This window comes from Hyalella azteca, unplaced genomic scaffold, assembly GCF_000764305.2.
Source record: "Hyalella azteca isolate HAZT.00-mixed unplaced genomic scaffold, Hazt_2.0.2 contig17496, whole genome shotgun sequence".
Taxonomy (NCBI): domain Eukaryota; kingdom Metazoa; phylum Arthropoda; class Malacostraca; order Amphipoda; family Hyalellidae; genus Hyalella; species Hyalella azteca.
Window position 1 is genome coordinate 227,250 of NW_025947278.1, and position 21,527 is coordinate 248,776.

Here is a 21,527-nt window from a genome sequence, read left to right on the forward strand (position 1 = left end):
GCGTATTTTCTCGCCGACGAAAACGTGAAATCACGGACGGACGGACATGGCGAGCACAATAGCGCATTTTTTCCATAAATGAGAAAATGCGCTAAAAACGCTCATTACCAATGAAGCCTGGCTTCAGCCCTACTAGGACCTCGCGTTGTTCTATTGTATGAAATCAAACGGGAATCTAACGATGGAACTGGATAAAACGCAGTGTTCACAGAGCCAAGATGAGATGTGTATGCATTTGTACTTAGAATGCTTAGCCTTGCCTATCCAACATCTGCATTTAAAGAAACCTGTTGTATCAGGCTGGCGGCAACGATTATGGCGATGCGGCTCAGCGGCAAACACAAGTTCTTCAGGGGCAACTTAACATTACCTGATGGCACGCCTCTGAGCGAACTAGGAAAGATCTTGAATACCAACACCTTAATACAACCGAACGTAACACCTTTGATGAAATACGCAGCAGGTCAGAATAAGAAATTCGTTTTGCCACCATGCGTGTGAGTGGTGAGACCAAGAATACCAGAAGAAAATTTATGACCCATGACTAGCAGCTTGAACTTTTTTAGTGTTTGTCACACACATTACATAGTGAAAATTTAGATAGTGATAAGCAAGTGACGGCCTGGGCAGAGTGTGAGACTCAAGTGGAATACTACACAAAATGTGTGGTTATAAACCAAATTTTTACGACATAACTCAATTCTTGTTATTGTGAAAGTGAATGGATCAAACCGTGAAAGACTGTCTAAGTGAAAATGAATTACTCGTATTCGGAGCCAAGAGTTGAAATTTTAATCTATAATTATTCGAGGCAACAGCACTACTAGCCATCACTAGAAGAGAATACTAATGTCCATGAATTGTCCAGTGCGTCATGGAGAGAGCAGAAGAAAATGTGTTAGTGAAGAGTGGCGAGCAACCAAAGTCCCGGAAAAGCAGCGCCGTGAAAGAAAGAGCGCGTGATGATGACACAGTGAAACCCACCTCAATAATGAGCGGCACCTCAGCGAGCCTATTATCAGTTAGCCGAGTTACTGTGGTCTCCGTTAAGGTGGTCTTAGTCAAGACTTCCGTGATCTGGCCTAGCTGCGTGGGAGCAGCAGGCAACATGGGCTTATGAGGCACAGCAGGATGCTGCATGGCCACATGAATACCGCCAGACTCGACCAAACCATTGCTCTGGGGAGCAGTTTGCCCGCGCAAAAAATGTTCAGGTATCATAGCTTCGAAATCTTCATTAGTAAGAGGACGAGTTCGGGCCATTATGCGATCATGTACCTGAGTGGTGCCATCCTGTATGGAGGTAGTCGTATTTCTTGGGCGGCTGCTGTTATTATTAGTGTCATTAGTGTTATTGTCGAGGACGCCGTTATTGAGAACCACGGCGGCGTTGCTGTTGTTGACGTTGTTGGGAGGCGGGGGAAGTGCTGAACCTGAGAGGCGACCAGCGACTGGGTCATGAGTGTTGGTAAGTGAGACTCGACTTAGACTTGGTGAATTGCTGAGACCAGTGCTTGAAGAGGAGGGAGTGAGTCGTGATGTGGGCTGCGCACGCCTGTAGCCTGTGTAACTTGGTCTGTTCGCCATGTAAGAGTTGGAGTTATAGAGAGTAGAGTAGCCGCCGAGCCCCGAAGCGTTCATCTCCTTCGCAACCTCAGCGGTCACTAGAGACTCGCGCTGTGCCACGAGCCGCACGAAGCGGTCCAGACCAGACAGTAAACTGACGGCCTGGTCGTGGCGAGCACCGTCCAGATCTACGCCATTAATCTGCAAATGATAGACAAGCTTCATTAAATATACTCGTCACAAACTTACTGCAAGCTCGGATTTCGGTATTTTTTTCCTGCAATTAAAAAGTAATCAAATAAATCACGAAATCGCACTGTGGGTATGGATCACAAAAATTTCCTTAAAATAACAGTAAGTCCAATTTGATAAAAAAAGGAAAGAAATACTTACAGAAATGAGTCGATCGCCAACTCTCAACTTGCCATCCTTGGCAGCCACGCCGCCTTCCGTGATGCAGTTTATGAAAATAGGCTGCGGACAAACATGAAATGTTGATACTTGTCACATTTAAACCAAAACTGTTTTACAATTTCCAACATTAAGATTGAAGCACATAAAAAAGTAATAAACATTTTAAAAAGAAGCGGAATCCTGTCAGAGTTGCTCACTTGGTCATGCGAGGTAGCGCCACCAGCTATACTGAAGCCCAGGCCTTCATGGTTCCGCACCAGCGTCGTGCAGATAGTTTCGCGCACCAGCTGTTAACATAACATTTTTTCAAGACGAAGTAAGTCTTATAAGTTTATTGTGGCCAGAGAGGAATAAAAATTTATTATTTGCAGATTATTAAACATTAAAATTAATAAGAAACTTTTTACGGGAAGATGTCATATTCTCCAAAATGATTTCATCAAAGATACTATACATAATTGTTTAAAATAATTTTTCCGTTAGTCATCGCTAGTTCTCCGTCAGCCTTTTAAATTATAGGGAAAACGGCAGCTGCAAGAGACGCACCTGCATGTCGTTGGGCGTTGGGACGCCGTTCACAGGAGCTTGTTGAGACGGAGTGGCAGGCACGGCAGCAGACAATGAGGTGTGGGCCGGTGTGCCGGTAACATAGGGCGGCTGCTGCTGCTGGGTAACAGTCATATGAGGCTGCTGCGGGCCAGGAACATAGGGCCGGGGGCCGCTAGCATAGGGCTGTTGCGGGCCAGGAGCATATGGCTGCTGAGGGCCAGAAGCATAGGGCTGCTGGAGGCCAGGAGCATAGGGCTGCTGCGGGCCAGCACCATAGGGCTGTTGTTGTCCAGCAACGTGTGGCTGCTGAGGATCAGCATATGAATTTGCAGACAAGTAATGTTGGTATGCAGCACCAACACAGAGCTGAGGGGCGTAAGATGACGCCACTGGTACAGAAGGCGCGCCACTTGCAGCGACGGGCGTGAGAGGAATAGCGCCTGCGCCTGAAGACCCGATGCCCGTGCTGGTGATGGACGAGACTCCGGCCAGAGGCGTAGATGTCATCGCAGAAGTCAGAGGCACGTGGTTGCTGGTCGCTGCGGCGGCTCCTCTTGCGTCCTCGCCAACCTTCATCAAAATGCACCATTAATTTGAAGCAAAAAACTCTGCACATCTTACAGCCATCTATCATCCATCCATGAACAGATTATCTTAATGATTACAATCATCATTACGTATATTACTAAAAATTACTCTGTTTTCATAATAAAGCGTCAAATGGCTTGACAGAAGCAGTTATTCTAACCTGACAGTCCTACCCAGATCAATAACAGTCATAGCCAAAAAAAATGTAGGTGACATTGTTTGTTCTTGTTGGCTTCAGCAAAGCGTCATCTACATTGGAATTAATTTGCAGTCTTATATGAGAACACATGCATTCATCAACAGTTTCTTTTCGAGCACATTCAATGTTTGTTCCACGCTTCGGCCACCAGCATATGGCATCAATAGCAATAGATCGGTCTTGTCAATGCCCTTTATCCAAATACTATTCGCGATCAATCGAAAAAATAACTATTCAGGTTATAGTTTAAATTTAAAGAGTAGTTAAAAAATTTGCAATACAGAGCAACTCTGACACAGCTTCAGCTCAATCTGTATCGAGGAACAACCCTTATAGTTGAATGTGTGGTACAGCCGCTCAACGTGTCATGATACTTTGGTTCCCATCGTGAACGACTGTAATCGACCTGTGGAACACTGCTACTGGCCTGCCGAGGATCCCTACAGACCAACGCATAGAGTCATAACAAACCTGATGATGATGGCAAACCAACCTGCAGAGGCTGTGCAGGAGAAATCTCCCTGAGGACGACCAGGTGGAGCTGAGCCCCCGCCTCCCTCATGATGTTGACGGCATCGTAGTGGTCGACCTCCTCCACTTCCACCCCATTCACTGCTAGCACCTTATCGCCCACCTGCCACAATTCATGCTTTGAAATTAAAATGTTTAGCAATGAATTTCTTGCTTCGATAATTGAACAGACAATTGTTAATAATCTTTGCGTGACATCAAGGAACATTGTTGCATCAATACATTATAATGCCTAAATAATTAGTAATGAAAGACTACATGAAAGCATTCCAGAAATCGGAGCTTAATTAAAGAATTAACCAAGGCCTTGCAACACTACACCATTTATATTACAACTTCATATTCATTATTTCTCCTTTATGTATTTGTTCTTACATTATCACACGTTTCATTTCACAGCAATTATTCGCATTTAACTATAACAAAGACTCGTGCAATTTCTTCACAGCATCTTATTGGGCCTCTAATTGCACCGAGAGTTCCTGAGACTGTTTAATGATGCTGCGAGTTCCTATCGTGCGCGATTGATGGTGAAGAAGCTCGAATGGCCGAAACTAATTCCCCCAGCATCAAAAATAAGACTAAGATTTTTATACGAAAATGATAATTACTATTGATTCATATCACCACCAGACTATGTGAAGTCGCCATGATTGTAAAGCAGCTCTCCGTTGGCAGTGGCTTTTACAGACTCGACAATAGAAATTGAAAATTGCACACCAAGTTATGAAAGTAACGCAACCTGCTAAGATATTGCATGTCACGTAATCGTGAAAGCAAGGAAATCATTTAACCAATTATTCAATCGTGAGAGTAACGGCCGTCAGCAAATTCGGTCGTGGCACCTGAGCAGCCATTTTAGTTGCCAAAACATCACTGATGGTTTCATCAAATAATTAAACGCCAGAGATAAGATACAGACCCTGAGTCCGGCAGCATAGGCCGGTCCGCCCTCAGCGACACGCGAGATGAAGATGCCCTGATCCGAGCCCTTGTATGGCGTCGAGCCGTGGCCGCCAGCGATGCTCAGGCCCAGACCTCCTGACGTGCGCTCCACACGCACTGATAACTGACGTACCTCGGGTCCTATAAGACGAAGCCATGTTGGCTCATGCATGCGCACTGCGTATTACATTATAATGAACACTAATAACTAACGAGTCTCTGGTCTTGACACAAAGCCTGATCATACAATGTCTTGAATGCGTCCTTTCATTCTTATGAGGACACAACTTCAGCAATACTAAACTGGACAAATACATGGAAGTAAAACATGCTAAGGCTCGGCCTCAATGCAATGTTACGCCTCTAGTACCGACTGTGTCTCAAAAGTTAATACTTGTCACCTGTCCAGCAGTCCGATTCTTAAAAATCGGATGATGATCATAAAGTTGTTTATTATTGTATGTCCATGTTTGCGATTGGGCGATACACGAACAGGATACCGCCAAGGCCATATTTATACGAGAATATAGACTATGCTTATACTGGTAAGTTGTCCAAAATAGGTCGGCAATGGTGTAATGCAAGACAGTATGTTATATGAAGGCTGTAGATTGACATAACTGGCATAATGGTCAGAAAACACCAATTAGAATACCAATTTATGATACTTATTGCGCGCTATAACAAACGGCTCTGAACCGCGTTATACTAACGTTATACGGCTCTGAATACGAACCGCATTTCAATAACGATTATGAAGAGCTATGGTACATTTCATCTCTGTAATACATTTATTCCTGACTACATTCAGATAAAATATTTCTTATAATAATCAATCTAACAAAATAATTCCCTAAGAGACGCCCTGGAACTAACCGATGTGGTTGTTGGGCAGCTGAGGAGACGCCAGCGGTGAGGCTGCGTTGCCATCCACCTGGAGCTTCTGGAACTGCTGCTGATGCTGAGCGAGAGTTTACAGTGAGAGAAGTTACTAACATTTGCATGAGGTGCATGAAACTATTCAAATCAATACTGATTCTTCTTTAGCTGTTGCACTACGTGATGGCTTATCGGATACCGAGGGAGGCCGAGGAGGAAAGCCAAATTGTTTGAAGGTTTGTACAAGCTAAAAAGCTGAAACTTGTAAGAATGAACGTAAAAAATAAATCGTTACCTATAAATTGGTAAGGAACACAACATTTTGGTCGTTGCCAGGGAAATCAAAACGCTCTCCCTGTGGAGAGCGAAATTTGTTACACAATCTCAGTTGGAAGCTCACATAGGAGTTTCCGACCGAACCTGATGACAAGAGCTAAAAAACTATTTCAATTCAACCCCCCGTGCATGCAAAGAGGCCGAAAAAGGGAGGTGCCTTTTGGGAAGAAGGCCTAAAACAAATGACTGGAATAGCAAGGACGTAAAGAGTAATGGCAGCCATGTTAAAAGCTCGTTGACAACAAATATAACGATAGACAAAATACACTAGGTATCAGATCGAAGCTCCGTGCGATGTGTAGATTTCCGACTGACCCTCAATCTTTAAAATAGATTTTAACAAAATAACAACATCAAAATAATTTACTATCAATTAGTTAGATTCGCACCTTGTTATACAGATTTTAACTAAATAATGAGCGAACAGTGTTTCGACCGAAGGAACTGGCATAAACGATAGAGAAGCAGTGCGCATGTAGATGAACAGTCCACAAGAAAAAAATGGGATGTATACGAAATAAATGACCGACAGAAAGAAAAGTGCATTGACGAAAGTAGCGGTGCAAAATCAAGCAAATCAACATGAAGGCAGTAGGTTTACCGGTGCCGAGTAATTGAATCGTACGGATCCACGTGTCTCATTCTGTTAGGTCCCATCAAATGGTCATAGCAAGATAGACAATTGAGACCCCTCAGAGTTACAATATGTTAAAAGCAAAATGAGAAAGCAGCTCAGGCCTTAGAAGTGGGAACAATGTAAGCCCAGGCTATTGATACACACCAAACAAGACAAGTTTATTCCCTCCATCGTATTATACGAAGCAAAGGTGCAAGGAGCCAGAAATTCGCCAAAACACTTCTAAGGTCACCAAAAACAACAAAGGTCACCAAATGAATAAATAAAAGTAAACGATTTACATATCGTTTAAGGCCATATGTTAGGGCAACAAGAAAATTGCAAGGATGACAACAATTTGGGCAGGGGTAATGAGAATGTTGGGAGTAATAAAAATAACAAAGGTCACAAAACCAGCCTTGTTTTCAGCCAAATTCTACTTGTCTGTGGCATTCGCTTAGATGGAGAGTTTCATTAAGGCACACCTAATGAAATATTTCGTTCACCCGACATCGTGACAGCTAACAAGTGAACGAATATGGAGCACAAAACAGATATTAATAGATCGTTTAAGGCCATAAAGATTCATCATTGGCCTTCAATCCGAAATTTCCTGATCCTTTGATCCATGCCTAGAACAGCTGAAGTTTCATTTAGGGTGAAGTGAGCCACTGCTAAGAACTAAACAGCTGCTTTATTATCAGACGCTCATATTCCCGATTACATTGACGAACAATAAACGTGCATCACAGCCATCAAGAAACCCAGGTACAGAACCGTGGCCCCAGGATGAAGCTGTCCCGTACACTCGCAACCGATGCACAAATAATTTATTACATGCAAAGCAGCTTTCGAGGGACATCGAAGGTGTGATAAACACGTTCTAACTTACGAGTGTGGGTAAAACGAACGTGAAACTCTTTACTTACATTGATGGTGTCCACATTTCCGGGCTGCATCGGAAAACAGAATCAATTTCATGACTTCAACCAACAGGAAGGAAAGATTTACAATACCTAAACATTATACTAACTGATAACTTCAACATTAGCATAAACAGCCTCGAAAAATTTAGGAGGAAGCGGATAGGTTAACTAGAGACAGATTTATGAGATCAATCGCATGTTAACAACCAGAAGAAATTAGTAACAATCATTAGGTAATGAAAGTTGATTTAACATCTTCGTTACATTTTGACAAAAATAACTGATGTCTTGGGCAAGTGAGCATGAAAATCAGGAACGACAAAATAAAATGGAGATGGCTACTACGGTTTGAGTCAGAGGAAGCCAACATACACGAGGGGAGCTAGCAGGAATTAGAGGACGCGTACGTCGCTATGTCAGCCCATAGTCCCACCTGGGCGATGATGGCCGCGACTTTTTCGAGATCAGCCGTCTTGTTGGTGGCGCTGATACGTTTGTTCTTGAGATGGTGAGGCGTGTCACGTCTGTGCAGCCGGCTTGGCCTCACGTCGCGTCTTTCTTCGTCGTCTTCGCCATCAGCGTCAAGGCCCTCTTCGTCTCTTCGTTCTGCTGCTGCTTCTTCGGCGAACGCAACACGTCTCTCGCGCTCCTCGTCTTGTGAGCTCTCGTCATCACTGCTAACCTGAGCCACGAAATTAACTATTAACCCGCACGTAAAATTTTTCCCAGTAAACGCAGGAAGAATTTCGAAAAAGAAAAATAAGCAACGAGATTTTACGGATGGTTCAGTAAGATTAGCATCCACACCAGACAGTGGTGGGCACTAATCCCTCGTGTTGCAAGCTTCTTTTTGTTAAATATTAAAATTATTGAGACAGGAGATTCAACATTACATAGGTAAAAATTGGCTTCATAAATTGATCAAGTAGACTATAAAACGAATAGTAATGGCAATCAACAAATGTAGACAAATGGCCTTCATGCCATGACAGACCTCACGCGAGTTACTGGAGTTGGTGTCGTATGCAGCGACGCCTGCGGCAGCAGCAGTAGTGGTGGTGGTTGTAGCGGTGGTCGGGGGCGACGTGGCGGCAGTGACGCCTGAGGACGCGTTCTGAGGAGCGGGTTCCACGACGTAAGTGGCATTGTGGTTCTGCTGCTGCTGAGGCTTGCCGTCTGTACAGCTTGCATCTTCTCTGCTGGTCTCCTCCGTCAGAACCTGCACAACGCAGATTGTGGTCACAAATAAGTTTCAACAAATGAAAAAATAATTTGAACGTTTTTGTTACATGGAAGACACCAACATGGAAGGAATCAACCCGAAATGGGGTTACACAGCAAATGGTGCAAATAGTACAATTAATTAATAGTACAGTTAATAGTACAGACCTTAAACTAATCAGCCATTCACAAGATAAGTTAAAGGTCACAATTCACATTGAAAACCTGTAGTTGATGTACCGCGAAATGAAAGCTCAATCGAACAAGATTATGGACGGATACTTTTGGATAATATTGGATACTTTTAACAAGATGGGTGGTCAACCAAACAAGATTATGGGAGAATAGTTCCAAAGTGTCAGTAAGATAAGCTGGAACGCACTGCATTGTTCTGCGTGGCAAAAGAGTTGGCAGTGGCCGGTGGGACGCCGCCCTTGCCGAAGAGCTTCTCTGCCTTAGCCTTCAGGTCTCGAGGATGCGGCGTGTTGTGCCGGACGAAGTTACTCTGCAAAACAAATCTCTCGTTACGCAAAGTTAGGAAACACAGCAAAGAGACAGTCCTATTAACATCTACGTTACAAAATATAATCGAACGCCAACGTTCCTATTAACATCAACGTAATAATCTATAGCCAAACACCTTTCGTGCAAGACAAATTGTCATTAGAAACACGCGGAAGCCTTGACTAATTAAAATTCGAATCTGACGTAAGTTGTTCTCGCACACAGTTTACTAAAAGGCTCCAAACCCATCAAGACCACTGATATTTCGAATAACCATATTAGATAAACGTGACAAAATAAGGCCACAGAAGCGAAGCTGGATAAAAATTGGATTACGGAGGTCAAAACTGGATACTGAACCAGCCACACAGGGAAAAACCAATGCTGCACAAACATTCGGATAAACCAAATTTGAAGAGGTTTGATATTTAAAGCCGAAAACTAGACATTGTTAAGACGAAAAATAGCAACAGTGATATCACCAGCGGATAAGTAGAAGAGTGAGAAACATTCATTAAGACGATAAACACAAATGAGGGATGGGTCATTAACTAGAACGGATATGTCACAGCCTAAATTCCTCTATAAATCCACACCTATAAAGAAAAAATTAGTGGAAGGGAGGCCATTCAACATGAATAGGAGGTCAAACACACTTTGCATACAAATAGTAAGCAAAGCATAATATTTATATGCATTGTGAACCAAGTGTGTGTACATTGATGGTAAACCAATGCATGATACATTGGTTCACATAATTAGCTCCGGAATACCGCCTTGTAGATGCTTCAACGTTTAGTAGTGCGCAGAGAATTAAAAGCGTCTTACTCAATTACATGTTGCAAAAAGTCTTCTTATTACCCAAAATAATTAAATGCAACAATGCAGCTTCAACTAAGGAGTGTCAAATAAAATGATGACGAGAAACAAAAGAATAGAAAAAAAAGGGCTGTCTGTCAACTCAAATGATCAGAAGCAACGAAAAGCAGTGAAAATTGTCATCTATCAACGAAAAAATACGATGGAAGCGAGTCAGCCGTCAGAAATAAGAATTATCAAAGCTGAATAAATAAATAAATAAATAAATGAAAATACAAACACAACCACTCGAAACGCTTGTGGTCGTTATCCCACATGAAACAAAAAATGTTCATAAACAGCATCACGTTCAATTTCCGTATGAAATTCACAGCAGTTACAAATGAATAATACAAAAACCGACACAAACAAAAAAGACGGGTAGCGTGTCGATGAAGGTACTCGTACCAGACGTCAACCCCTCGCACAAGACACAGGGCAAGGAAATACAATGAAACCAACCTAGAATGCATCCCTACAAAGTCGCAAATCTTGTACAAGATTGCTCGGTATTGACGGCTATAACAGACAGCATTAGTGCTGTCTAGCTGAGCATCTGACATGCAACTGTGGTCTGAGCTACTGTTGCGAGGACCGCAGTTGTAGAGTTGCTGTGGTGAAAGATCTGACCCTCACATCAGCTACACGGGTTCGAATCTCACTCAGGACAAGTGCTTTCGGGCAACTCGGCTCATAGCGAACTTAGCCAGCCATCCATCCATTCAATTCTGGTTTATAAAAAGTACCTGACTTGTCCAGGGTGTTGCGTAATGCAAGAAATGATTCGGTCTGTCCAGCAAACCAGTGATAAAACTACCAGTGGCCTTAGTGTCATGAATGAAAAACTTATAAACCGTACTACCAAGTTGCCACTATCAAAAGATCGACAATTCCAACAACAATCGCAGTTGTGTTTTGAGCAACAGTTGAGTGGAGGTGGGCTTTCTGCGCAGCACGTATTTCTTGGCCTAGAGGCAGAGGGACCCGAATAACAACTTCAACTCAGTAAAAATTCGCGCCGTGACTGCAGTACCTTCGCTAACAGCTCAAACTAGGCCGTCAATAACGAATTCAAGTCGCATCAAGTCATGTTCGCACGAGGCTGGTCCCGACTGCGACGATTTAAATTCACATTACTACTTTTGACAGCGAAACTACATGAAAACTTAACCCCAAAGTGTGATATACTGTCAGATAAAACGAGCTTTACGTTGCAGCGCTCAATAACAAGCATATTGGCAACGTGCAATCCATGAAGTTTCTAGCAAGTTTAGGTGACACACTTCACAAGATAACTAGTACTTTAAATTCTAGGAATGAACTGTAGGAGCTAAAAAGGTTGCCAAAATACACAAGGAATAGAGTTAAACTTAACAAATTTCGAGCATGTAGCAACATATGATATTCCGACAAAAGAAAAAAACTCGATAAGAAAAAAATGCACTCGCCGTAACAATATCTGAGCAAAGCGGTACAGATGCAATGACCAAAATACCACCATCCCATGCATGTTCAAAAATTCACGCTCTGGAAACTCGACTAAACTAGGCACTGGATTCTCAACGGTGAAGAACAACGAACCTGCCTTGTACTTGAGGTTTCAAAACTAAGGTGCGTTAACATCATAAAACACGCAGCGATCACAGAGAAAGAGACAGAGGTCAACTTCCCCATGCCACATCACACCGTCAAAGAATCACTGTCACAGGCTAGCTTCACACAACTTCATCTCGAAGATGGACAGAATGTCGACGAGAGTAACAAGTGTGGAGGCAAAGATGTCCGCACGAGCCATTGATGCGAAGTTCAGCAGTGTAATAATTTTTACCGGGGCAATAAAAATTGCAAACGTGGCCAAAATCACAGAAAACTCATTAAATTATGTTAGGGCAACAAAAAATTGCAGGGATGACAAGAATTTGGGTCGGGGTAATGTGAATTTTGGGAGTAACAGAAAGAATTCTTGCAAGGGTGAGAAGAATTTTAGCAGTGACAAGAATTTTGGAAGTGACATCAAAAAATTTTGGATGAAGTAATAAGAACATTAGCAGACGTTACAACAAGCTCTGCGGTGCCCGTTATATCCTGAGTCAGAGATGACAGTAGAACTGCAGAGCTGACGTAGCTGTAGAGCGGGGCCTCCACGTAATTCGATAACGATATCATTTTTATCAAACTCTTCTTCATACATAAATTACATTCGAGTGCTCATGCATTAAAGTATCAAAAGTATCAGAGCGATCTTATATTAGAGACTGAGATAGCTCAGAATAGGAGAAAAATTACAACAAAAAGACCGCCTCAGGTTCGGCACTGAGCACTGAACAAGTGGCACGGATCATGCACTCACTCACCAACGTGTCAACAAGTCGTTTGTATAATTGCTATACACATCAGCAGCACAAAGAGGGAGAAAAGAACCGTGAGCACGACTGCTACTCTCCTATCATTGTCATAATTTCCAAACTTAGTATGGCTGCCATGAAAGTGAGATCCAAGGCAGGATTTCCTAAAAAAAAAATAACGAGATTATAACGTAGCACGATCTCTTTATCAACTCATAACAATCTTTGCCGACACTAATAATTATCTTGGAGCATTTCAATTAAGATCAAAGCATCTTACAATTATAGATCAAGTTTGCTAAGATGAAATTCCAACTTAGAATTCTCTTGAGGTGCATTTTAGCTTCTATAATCGTCGTATAATCATTCGAACATTCGGCGTTAGCGATGTGAGAGATGCTCACCTACCGACGACATCGCGTCAAATAGTTGAGTTCTTAACCCTGTCAGCGAATCACTGACAGCTTTTCAATTTCAAGTTAAACCCACCAATCACAGACAAGAAATCCGCTAAATGTATCCGTACTTGTACGAATTTTGATAGAACGGCCTTAGCTCAGTATGCAGATCACGAAACCCAACCTCGTTCGTTGGTCGACTACTCGTGGTAATGAATTATCTCTCATTATAATAAATATTTGTTCAACTTTATAAATTCTACAGAGCTTGAAGAGAAGTAATCGTCACTGCGATGTGGGCATAATCTCGACAACATTGACGCAGCCATGAGAGTGAATGAAACTACCAAATATCATTAGTGAACTCCATTCGAAAAATGTAACAAAACTGGTTCGAATGTCCATTAAAACATGTCAACATGTCAAAAAATGCAATATGACTAAAATTAACAGGTGAGTAGAAGGATAAAGTAAGAGGAACCAAAGCAGCGATTTCAATTAAAAGTGCGAAAAATGAACAAGAGTGTAATATGAGCAAGAGATTATTATGAAAAAGTGCGCCAAATGAACAAGTGCATAAATTAAAAGAGTAGTCGTAAATTATGCGTATTGCATCATACTCGTACAGCATTCTTGCCTCCTAGGTCGAAGAAATAATACGCGTATTCAGCCAACAAAATGAAAGTGCCAAGAAATACAAACAGTCAAGTGAATTAAAAGAAAAAATATGTAAACAAACAATTGAAGTAAGTGCGAGGAACAAATGAATTAAAAAAAGGACAGCAAGAACCCATACAAAAACTAAGAGAAGTGTGAGGAACCGAAATGTTAAGCTCAATGAAGAAGACTGGAAACCGAACAAAACGTCCAACTAAAAATTGCCGCGAACTGGAATAAAGAGCTCATCAAAGTGGTGAAGCGGACACAAATTTATTATCAAATTGATTAACAATAGTTAATTTATTGAATAGTTTATAAATTAATGTGTAAGTGTAAGGAAGAATAACATACCTCCTTAGCGAGGTCGTAGTCCTGGTCCTCCTGGAACTTGACGACCGAGTGTCTCGTGCCGTCCAAATTGTGGGCGCCGCTCTCGTCCATGTCGTCCTCGTCGTCGCCCACCCACGAGTCTACGCCGCCACTCATGCCTGACACACGCCACTGAATTATTTATCATGGTCGAATATTATAATTATACTTAATAATCGACTATAATAAATATATATCCACGCCGCCACTCAAGTGAGTGCCTGACATACGCCACTCGTTACTTATCCTTCACAGTCACTGTTGTTATATAGTGATTCTCAACCTATATTTCCAGCAAATAATAGTAAATAGGTCTGGACAATTTCCAGCCAAACACCACACGACTATAATTATTAGCGCGTATTTAATTCGTAAGTCAACTTTTTTGCATGTTTTACAATGCTACTCTTAGAAAGTTCAAGTGTTAGATCGTGGCAGCTCAATTTGACAGTCCGGAGATCAAGGCTTGTATATTATTTTACGCGTGAATGCCGCGCGGTGCGCGGTAAGTTTTATTTGATAGGAATGAAGCTCGAGTCGGAATGGATAATTCTTATGTAAAACAAAGCAGGAGAGCGAACGTTAGGAAATAATTTCTTCCATCTCAGCAGATCGTCTTTCAAAAAACTTTTGTGCGACGTCTTTGCCGCTCGAGAATCGCGTTTTGAAAAACAAACAAGCAACCTGTCTCATTAGGTTGCAGCTCCTGCTAAAATATTTAAAATAGCTTCAAACTTATAAAAAATTTAATAATACGCACGCAGAGCATTAAAGACATACCAACTACGGTGATTTGCATAAATCACAAAAGAGCGAGACTCACCTCTGTAAAAACAGCTCATCAAATTTCAATTTTTTAAAGATAGATAAAAACCGAAAGGCATAAGCATGAAGCTTTTTTAGTATATTATTAACACGTAGAACCCCACAAGATAATATATATTCACTCTCATTCATTTGCACAACAGTGCTGCTGATAATTTCTGTTCAGCAGATGCAGACAAACTGCCGGAGGAGACACACGATGCAACGACCAAGGTTTGCGAGTGTCTCGGTGTAGACTGTGTACATAGGAGTTACTGCAGCACCAACGTACGCAAGTGTTACGAGATAGTGTACACAATCGACGTATGTGACAACAGCTGAACTCTTACTATCGTTTGTTATTTATGGCTTCATGTCCAGGCGACGAGACACAACATTCACTGTCTCATATACATCATACACACGACGTCTAAGCTACTCAAGTTCGCCATCAGCGCTAGCCTCATTTAGGACCTGATCAAAACACAATTAAGACGGCAACTGGACTACAGCATACGCATAATTTTTCACTGAATTGTTTCGTGTTCGATCGCAAAAACTAGTTTTGTCACTGGAAACAAATGCACCATACACACCTGACACTTTCTACCGTGGGAGGTCTCACGTGCGAGATACAAATACAAGTTATAAAAAAACGCAAAAATATATATACTCTGCAATTTCTGAGCCCGCATAAGCAATGTACAGGTGAATTTATGAACTTGACCGAAAAATTTGGCTGTACCGAGGGGAAGGAAAAATGATGATGACATGTACGCAAGCATCACCAGAATATTTGCAGAATGTTTGTTGCAAATTAATGAACTCTGATTCGAACGCAAAACAATATTTAAATTCAATAAGATTTCAGACAAAAAAAACGTTTCTTTTTAATTGTAGTTCATTACCCAACGTTCAACTAGAGACGTATTTGAGGTTGCCATATAATTAACTATAGTCGTACACTGGACTACGCATAATATAACTTATATTGACTTATAATCAAAAAGACGAGTCGTCCAGTCCTTAGGGCGTTTTTGATACTTTCAGATGCCATTCACTACGTACAGCTGCACGCAAATGTCAGCGCATCTCTCACAACGATATATCCATGTGGTGTTCTCTACTCACTAACCTTGTTCTAGTTTTTGCTGCCACAAGGACAGACTTAAACATGTTAGCAACGACAGGAGCACAATAGCAGCAGCAGATAAACAACACAAGTGCGAAGCGACTGGCACTCAATTGAGAATTTCACTATTGCACAAAGAACCAAGTTTCCGAGGTGTAAATGAAGACCTTATGTAGCAGTTGTCTGGTAGTCGCACTGATTATTCGTAGCGCGGTATTGTTTCATCTTATAGCGGCGTCGCATATTAGTTACAGGCAGATATTGCAAATTTATGGCGGTTATCAATCAGCAGGAGGCAGCGACTTGCGGAAATGTGTTATGCTTTCCTCAATTCCTTGCACCACAGAATAAAACTCAGCAGCAGCAAGACCAGCTGACTAGCATTAGCATAGCACCAGTTAATCTTAATTAGTAATAATAAGAACAGCATCAATAATCCCACCACCGCCACCAGGGCACGCCACTCACCACCACCGTCGTGCTGGTACTCCTCCTGAGGCAGCAGGAAGCACGTCAGCGCCTCCTCTCCCGTCTCCTCGATGATCTAATACATAATAAAAGTTTGTATACATAAATTGCAACGTGGTTGCTATGAATAAACGCGTGCTCAACCTCACGAGCTTTCTATCAAATATTTCGCGAAAAAAGTCGAGCCTTGTGTGATACACACTAATATAAGATTATATGTTTTCTACTAAATCAATGGAAAAACTTTTTAGGTAAAAAGGTAAGACGCCATCAGTGTTTTGAAATCAATGTTTTGATTAAATACGGAAACTGTAAATCTCAAACCTGAACAGTTCGAGAGAATCAAGATTCAAGTTTCAGTCTTGTATAGTTGCTTTAGAGATTTGAGTTTTGATGGTTCAGTTGTAGACATGAAGCTTCTCACCTCAGTCTGGAAGTTGAGCATCGGCTGGGCTTGGTTCTCACTCAGCCACACCGCCTTCAGGTTCAGCGCCGTGATTGAGATCGGCAGATACTGCAGTCTGCATGTACAACAGAATGCTAATCAGTTAGCTAATCTCAAGCAGCACATTCTCTACCCTGCCAGCAAATAGAAATGATGAACAATTTTGAACCTCAATTTTTCCCATGGTCACGTAAGCAGTCCTACAGCATTCTGAGAAAACTTCATTAAGTCAACCCCGGACAAGACGCGATCGTAAAGCAAATATTTATAACCTACTTAAAAGGCGATAAATTATTCGTCATTTCTATAAAAAAAAACACCGGCGGGGGAGTAGCAAGCGTTATAAATGGGAACTGGTAAGCGATTTCTTATAATAATAAGCAAGCTGCTCGTCAGAAAGACCTGTTGCCAGAGACGTCGAGCACGTGCAGGTTCCTGCAGTTGCCGGTCTCAGAGGGCAGGTGCGTGAGTTTGTTGTCACGCAGAGACAGAACGCCCAGGCTAACCAGCTCACCTGCACGCATGAATTAATATTTACATGAATAATAGGAATGTAGCTCTACATGTATGAATTCATGTTTAATATTAACACTTTTTATTAGCGTTATGAAGAGACAGTACACCAATTAGCACGAGCTCTACATGTGGTAGTACAATTATTTGTGTCCTGAGAGCACTAGACAATAGTAAAGAATATTTCATGACGCTACTAAATACCAGGAATGTCTCATTAATATTTTGCTATAAAGCGACAGATAATAATCCATGGATTTCAAAACCAATTAAGAATGAATAAATTCATGAAAATAGTTTCTTCAAATTAACAAACAGACCTTATTGAGGCTCTAAATCCAGACAGACAATGAGAAATGAATCTACTGGATGCTTTAAAATCACTTTTAAAGCATCCAGTCTGATGCTTCCATCAATTCCTGGAAGTATCATCAATAACTGGTGCCTTCCATCAATTACCAGTTAAATCAAAGGTAGACGAAAAACTTACGCAGCAGTTTTGCTTAAATTTACAAGTTACTTTACCCCCGACCCAAATTACACTAAATAAACATAAAAGGTCAAGGGCCTCACCGATCTCTCGGGGTAGATGAGTAAGACGATTTCTGTCCACATTCAGGTTTGTGAGTCTCACGAGATTGCCGATAGAACTCGGCAGTTCAAACAATAAATTCTCTGTTAGGATGAGTTCTTGCAGAGATTCGCATCTGAAAACAAACACATGTTGTCATGGATTAACCAGGAGCTCACAAGCTGCTGGCATCATTAGAATTGAGGTTTACTCCTTCAATGGGAAAGTGAAAATTAACTTAGAGTGCTCATGAATAAGCTTACTGAATAATCTGGTCATATAATTAGTATATTAATTTCAAGTAAAATATATCATCACGTACAACATAAAGCATGTGTACAAACGATTATAAATTTCCTAGTTTTGAAACCTGACACTCGATAGTGGACGATAATAAAGATACTACAGAATCATTATATTCTCCTTAGAAACATGTACTTGATTACTTTATAATTGATTACCTACATGAATAAACCTATGTTATGTCTCATTAAAGTTTAAAAAAAAAACATTGCCCAATGTCAATTTATTACCAAAATTAATATGAATCACGTAGACTATAGTGATTAATGATAAATATAAAGAAGCAATACCCACCGTCCAATGTTGGGATGGAGGGAAATAAGGCGATTCTGGTCGAGCTTGCATATGGTGAGGTGCTGCAGGTGGCCGATGCCGGGAGGTAGCGTCTCGATCAGGTTCTGGCTGAGGTGCAGGTCTGTGAGGTTGACGAGGCCTGCCAGCTCTTCAGGGATGTCCTCAATACGGTTCTCGGAGACATCGAGGCACATCAGGTTCTTGAGCTTGCCAATCTCTGGGGGTAGGTGACTCATCTGGTTGTGGTCCAGCCACAGCTCCTGCAGAGATGGCAAGTCACCGATGTGACTTGGCTGTCAAAATGAACAAAATATGCATTAATGTCGTTCATATGAAATCTAGAACCATTGAGGCTCTACTGAAACAACAATTATCAAATAGAATGAAAAAATATACCTTATCGCTTGAAAATCAAGCTCTAGTATAGTTGTGAATATTAAAATGAAGCAACATGAAGAATTTGAATTCTAAATCAACCATTGAATATGACTGGAATGAAAAAAAAAACAATCTAAATTTTTTTCTGCATGTTTTAGACATCAGCACGAAAAATGTAATGGAGTACAGCTGACATCCCATCATTCTCTGTATATATCTCTTTAGGCAGAAAAATTAATTCATTACAGAAGGAATTAAGGATAAAGAAAGTAAGTAATACAGACCAGCTCCTCGATGTCGTTATCACCAATGTCGAGTCTCTCGAGCTTGGTGAGCCGAGCAACGCTCTCAGGCAAACTCTTGAGCAAGTTCTCCCTGAGTTCCAGTGAAGTCAGGTTCACAAGGCTGCCGGAAGAAAAGTCAATAAAATTTTCGTTACACTTTCCTTTGTAAGGTCAATCATAAGAAATTGCATCAATTAAAATCATCAAAGGTAAAAAATGTAATTTGGAAATTTTCATCAAATTTAAAGTATAGAAAAATAACACCCGTTTACTCATAATGAATTTCAATGACATGTAAACTCAAAACTCATCTTGTGAGTGACACTTGGAATGATTACATATATACAAGGCATAAGTACTGATGAAATTAAATTATCACGATTCTGTTCAAAACTCTCTCTTGCACGTTGCTGTTTTCTCTGATGATAGGAATGTTATTGTTGTAAACTTCAACAATGGAGACAGGAATGATGATATATGAAACAGAAAAGTGTGTCCCTACAGGCATGAGTACGATTTCTACCAGAGAAATTCAACATTCAGCAATGGAGACAGGCGTGTTGATATATGAAACAGAAAAGTGTATTGCTATAGGCATGAGTACGATTTCTACCAGCGAAATTCAACATTCAGCAATGGAGACAGGAAAGATGATATATGGAACAGAAGAGTGTGTTGCTATATGCATGAGTAAGCTTCCTACCTGCCGAAGTCAACATTCAGCAATGGAGACAGGCGTGTTGATATATGAAACAGAAAAGTGTATAGCTATAGGCATGAGTACGATTTCTACCAGAGAAATTCAACATTCAGCAATGGAGACAGGAATGATGATATATGGGAGAGAAAAGTGTGTTGCTATATGCACGAGTAAGCTTCCTCCCTGCAAAATTCAACATTCAGCAATGGAGACAGGAATGATGATATATGGAACAGAAAAGTGTGTCCCTACAGGCATGAGTACGATTTCTACCAGCAAAATTCAACATTCAGCAATAGAGACAGGAATGATGATATATGGAACAGAAGAGTGTGTTGCTATATGCATGAGTACGATTTCTACCAGCGCAATTCAACATTCAGCAATGGAGACAGGAATGATGATATATGGAACAGATGAGTGTGTTGCTATATGCATGAGTAAGCTTCCTACCTGCCGAAGTCAAGAGGGAGGTTGGTGAGGGACATGTCATTGAGGCCCAGGACTGTTAGGTTCTTGAGCTGCGTGAAGCCGGGGGGCAACCTGCACAAGAAAAATATTTTCAATCAAAAGTGAATAACTTTACAGACAATGGAAAGGAACATTCTTTCCTAGCATGTAATCATTAATTCAATGCAGAACTAAACTTCCAGAACATAGCAAAGCTAGATACTTACTAATTATATAAGTACCGTACTTCATAAATGATAGAGATCATGCACAGCCTCAATTTTCAGTCAAATTTCAAGACCTATTATGAGCCTAAGACCTATTAGTCTTTATTATCCACTAATAGCCTAAGACCTATTAATGTTCAGCATCCACTAATAGCCTGAATACATAAATCAATTAATGAATACATAAATAATTTATTAAATAGGTGAATTGAGGTAAGACAATTACATATAGCATGAATTCTTCAACAAAATCCTAGAATGATTCAAGTCATCAGAAATGATTATGCAACACATATGCCATCCAGAATTCAAATACACAACATTTAACATCATGACCAAAAATTTAAACAATAATATTTAAATTATCAACTAAACAACATCACAAATTCATTCAAAATGGGCAACTAAATCAAATAAAAAAACTTTAACCGTTTACCATACAACACATTTAAGATAGGCAAGATGAATTAGCTGATAAATTAATAAAAAAAAATAAAAATGAATAAATTAAGTTCCAAGTGGAAAAAAAGTCTGCAGAGTCATTGCTCACTTGGGTATGGGATTGCTGGAGAAGTCAGCCACCTGCAGGCTCTTGAGGGCTTTGATGTTATCAGGAATATCAGGAATGTCTGCAAAATAAACTTAATTAAATTATAACTTAAGAAATATGTATAAATTATTTTTCAAATAGCGTTTTTAAGATAAAGTAGGTATAATTTTATGATTTAGTTTTTTCATCTGCATTGGATGAATTTTTGAAAGCCATCCAATAGTAAAAATCTAGGATACTAGGATACTGGTGGGTTTTCACACCATGACATCTGATATTGTTCTACAATCATACATTTATATATATTCATATTCATTTTGGTCATTGCAGTCAAAGATTTTTTTGTCATTGTATACACTCACCACACATACAGCTCAACTAGGTTATTTAAGCTCTAACTCACCATTTCAAGACACATCCAGCTCAAAAGTTCTAACTCACTATTTCAAGGCACATCCAGCTCAAAAGTTCTAACTCACCATTATGAGACACATCCAGCTCAAA

The 21,527-nt window shown here is 40.7% G+C and overlaps 1 protein-coding gene across 3 annotated transcripts in view; it reads right to left on the reverse strand.

Annotated features, from left to right (window-relative positions):
• The window catches only part of LOC108677275 (protein lap4), a 36,378-nt gene extending 16,042 nt beyond the window's left edge, over nucleotides 1–20,336 (reverse strand). Inside the window, exons 1-20 of one of the 3 annotated variants that reach the window (XM_047885295.1) lie at nucleotides 20,250–20,336; nucleotides 19,097–19,217; nucleotides 18,435–18,727; nucleotides 17,840–17,973; nucleotides 17,156–17,267; nucleotides 16,733–16,829; nucleotides 16,309–16,384; nucleotides 13,887–14,023; nucleotides 12,487–12,516; nucleotides 9,153–9,275; nucleotides 8,544–8,768; nucleotides 7,983–8,231; nucleotides 7,553–7,576; nucleotides 5,669–5,753; nucleotides 4,770–4,933; nucleotides 3,810–3,950; nucleotides 2,527–3,099; nucleotides 2,178–2,267; nucleotides 1,960–2,040; nucleotides 1,279–1,767 (exon numbers count right to left, since the gene is read on the reverse strand). In XM_047885295.1, coding sequence (XP_047741251.1) covers nucleotides 1,279–1,767; nucleotides 1,960–2,040; nucleotides 2,178–2,267; nucleotides 2,527–3,099; nucleotides 3,810–3,950; nucleotides 4,770–4,933; nucleotides 5,669–5,753; nucleotides 7,553–7,576; nucleotides 7,983–8,231; nucleotides 8,544–8,768; nucleotides 9,153–9,275; nucleotides 12,487–12,516; nucleotides 13,887–14,023; nucleotides 16,309–16,384; nucleotides 16,733–16,829; nucleotides 17,156–17,267; nucleotides 17,840–17,973; nucleotides 18,435–18,727; nucleotides 19,097–19,217; nucleotides 20,250–20,284 — 3,279 coding nt within the window. In that variant the 5' untranslated portion in view covers nucleotides 20,285–20,336. Of the gene's footprint in view, nucleotides 1–984; nucleotides 1,768–1,959; nucleotides 2,041–2,177; nucleotides 2,268–2,526; nucleotides 3,100–3,809; nucleotides 3,951–4,769; nucleotides 4,934–5,668; nucleotides 5,754–7,552; nucleotides 7,577–7,982; nucleotides 8,232–8,543; nucleotides 8,769–9,152; nucleotides 9,276–12,486; nucleotides 12,517–13,886; nucleotides 14,024–16,308; nucleotides 16,385–16,732; nucleotides 16,830–17,155; nucleotides 17,268–17,839; nucleotides 17,974–18,434; nucleotides 18,728–19,096; nucleotides 19,218–20,249 lie in introns of all 3 variants that reach the window. The other 2 variants (XM_047885296.1, XM_047885294.1) reach the window with 2 other exon arrangements.
• Between the last annotated feature and the right edge of the window lie 1,191 nt (nucleotides 20,337–21,527).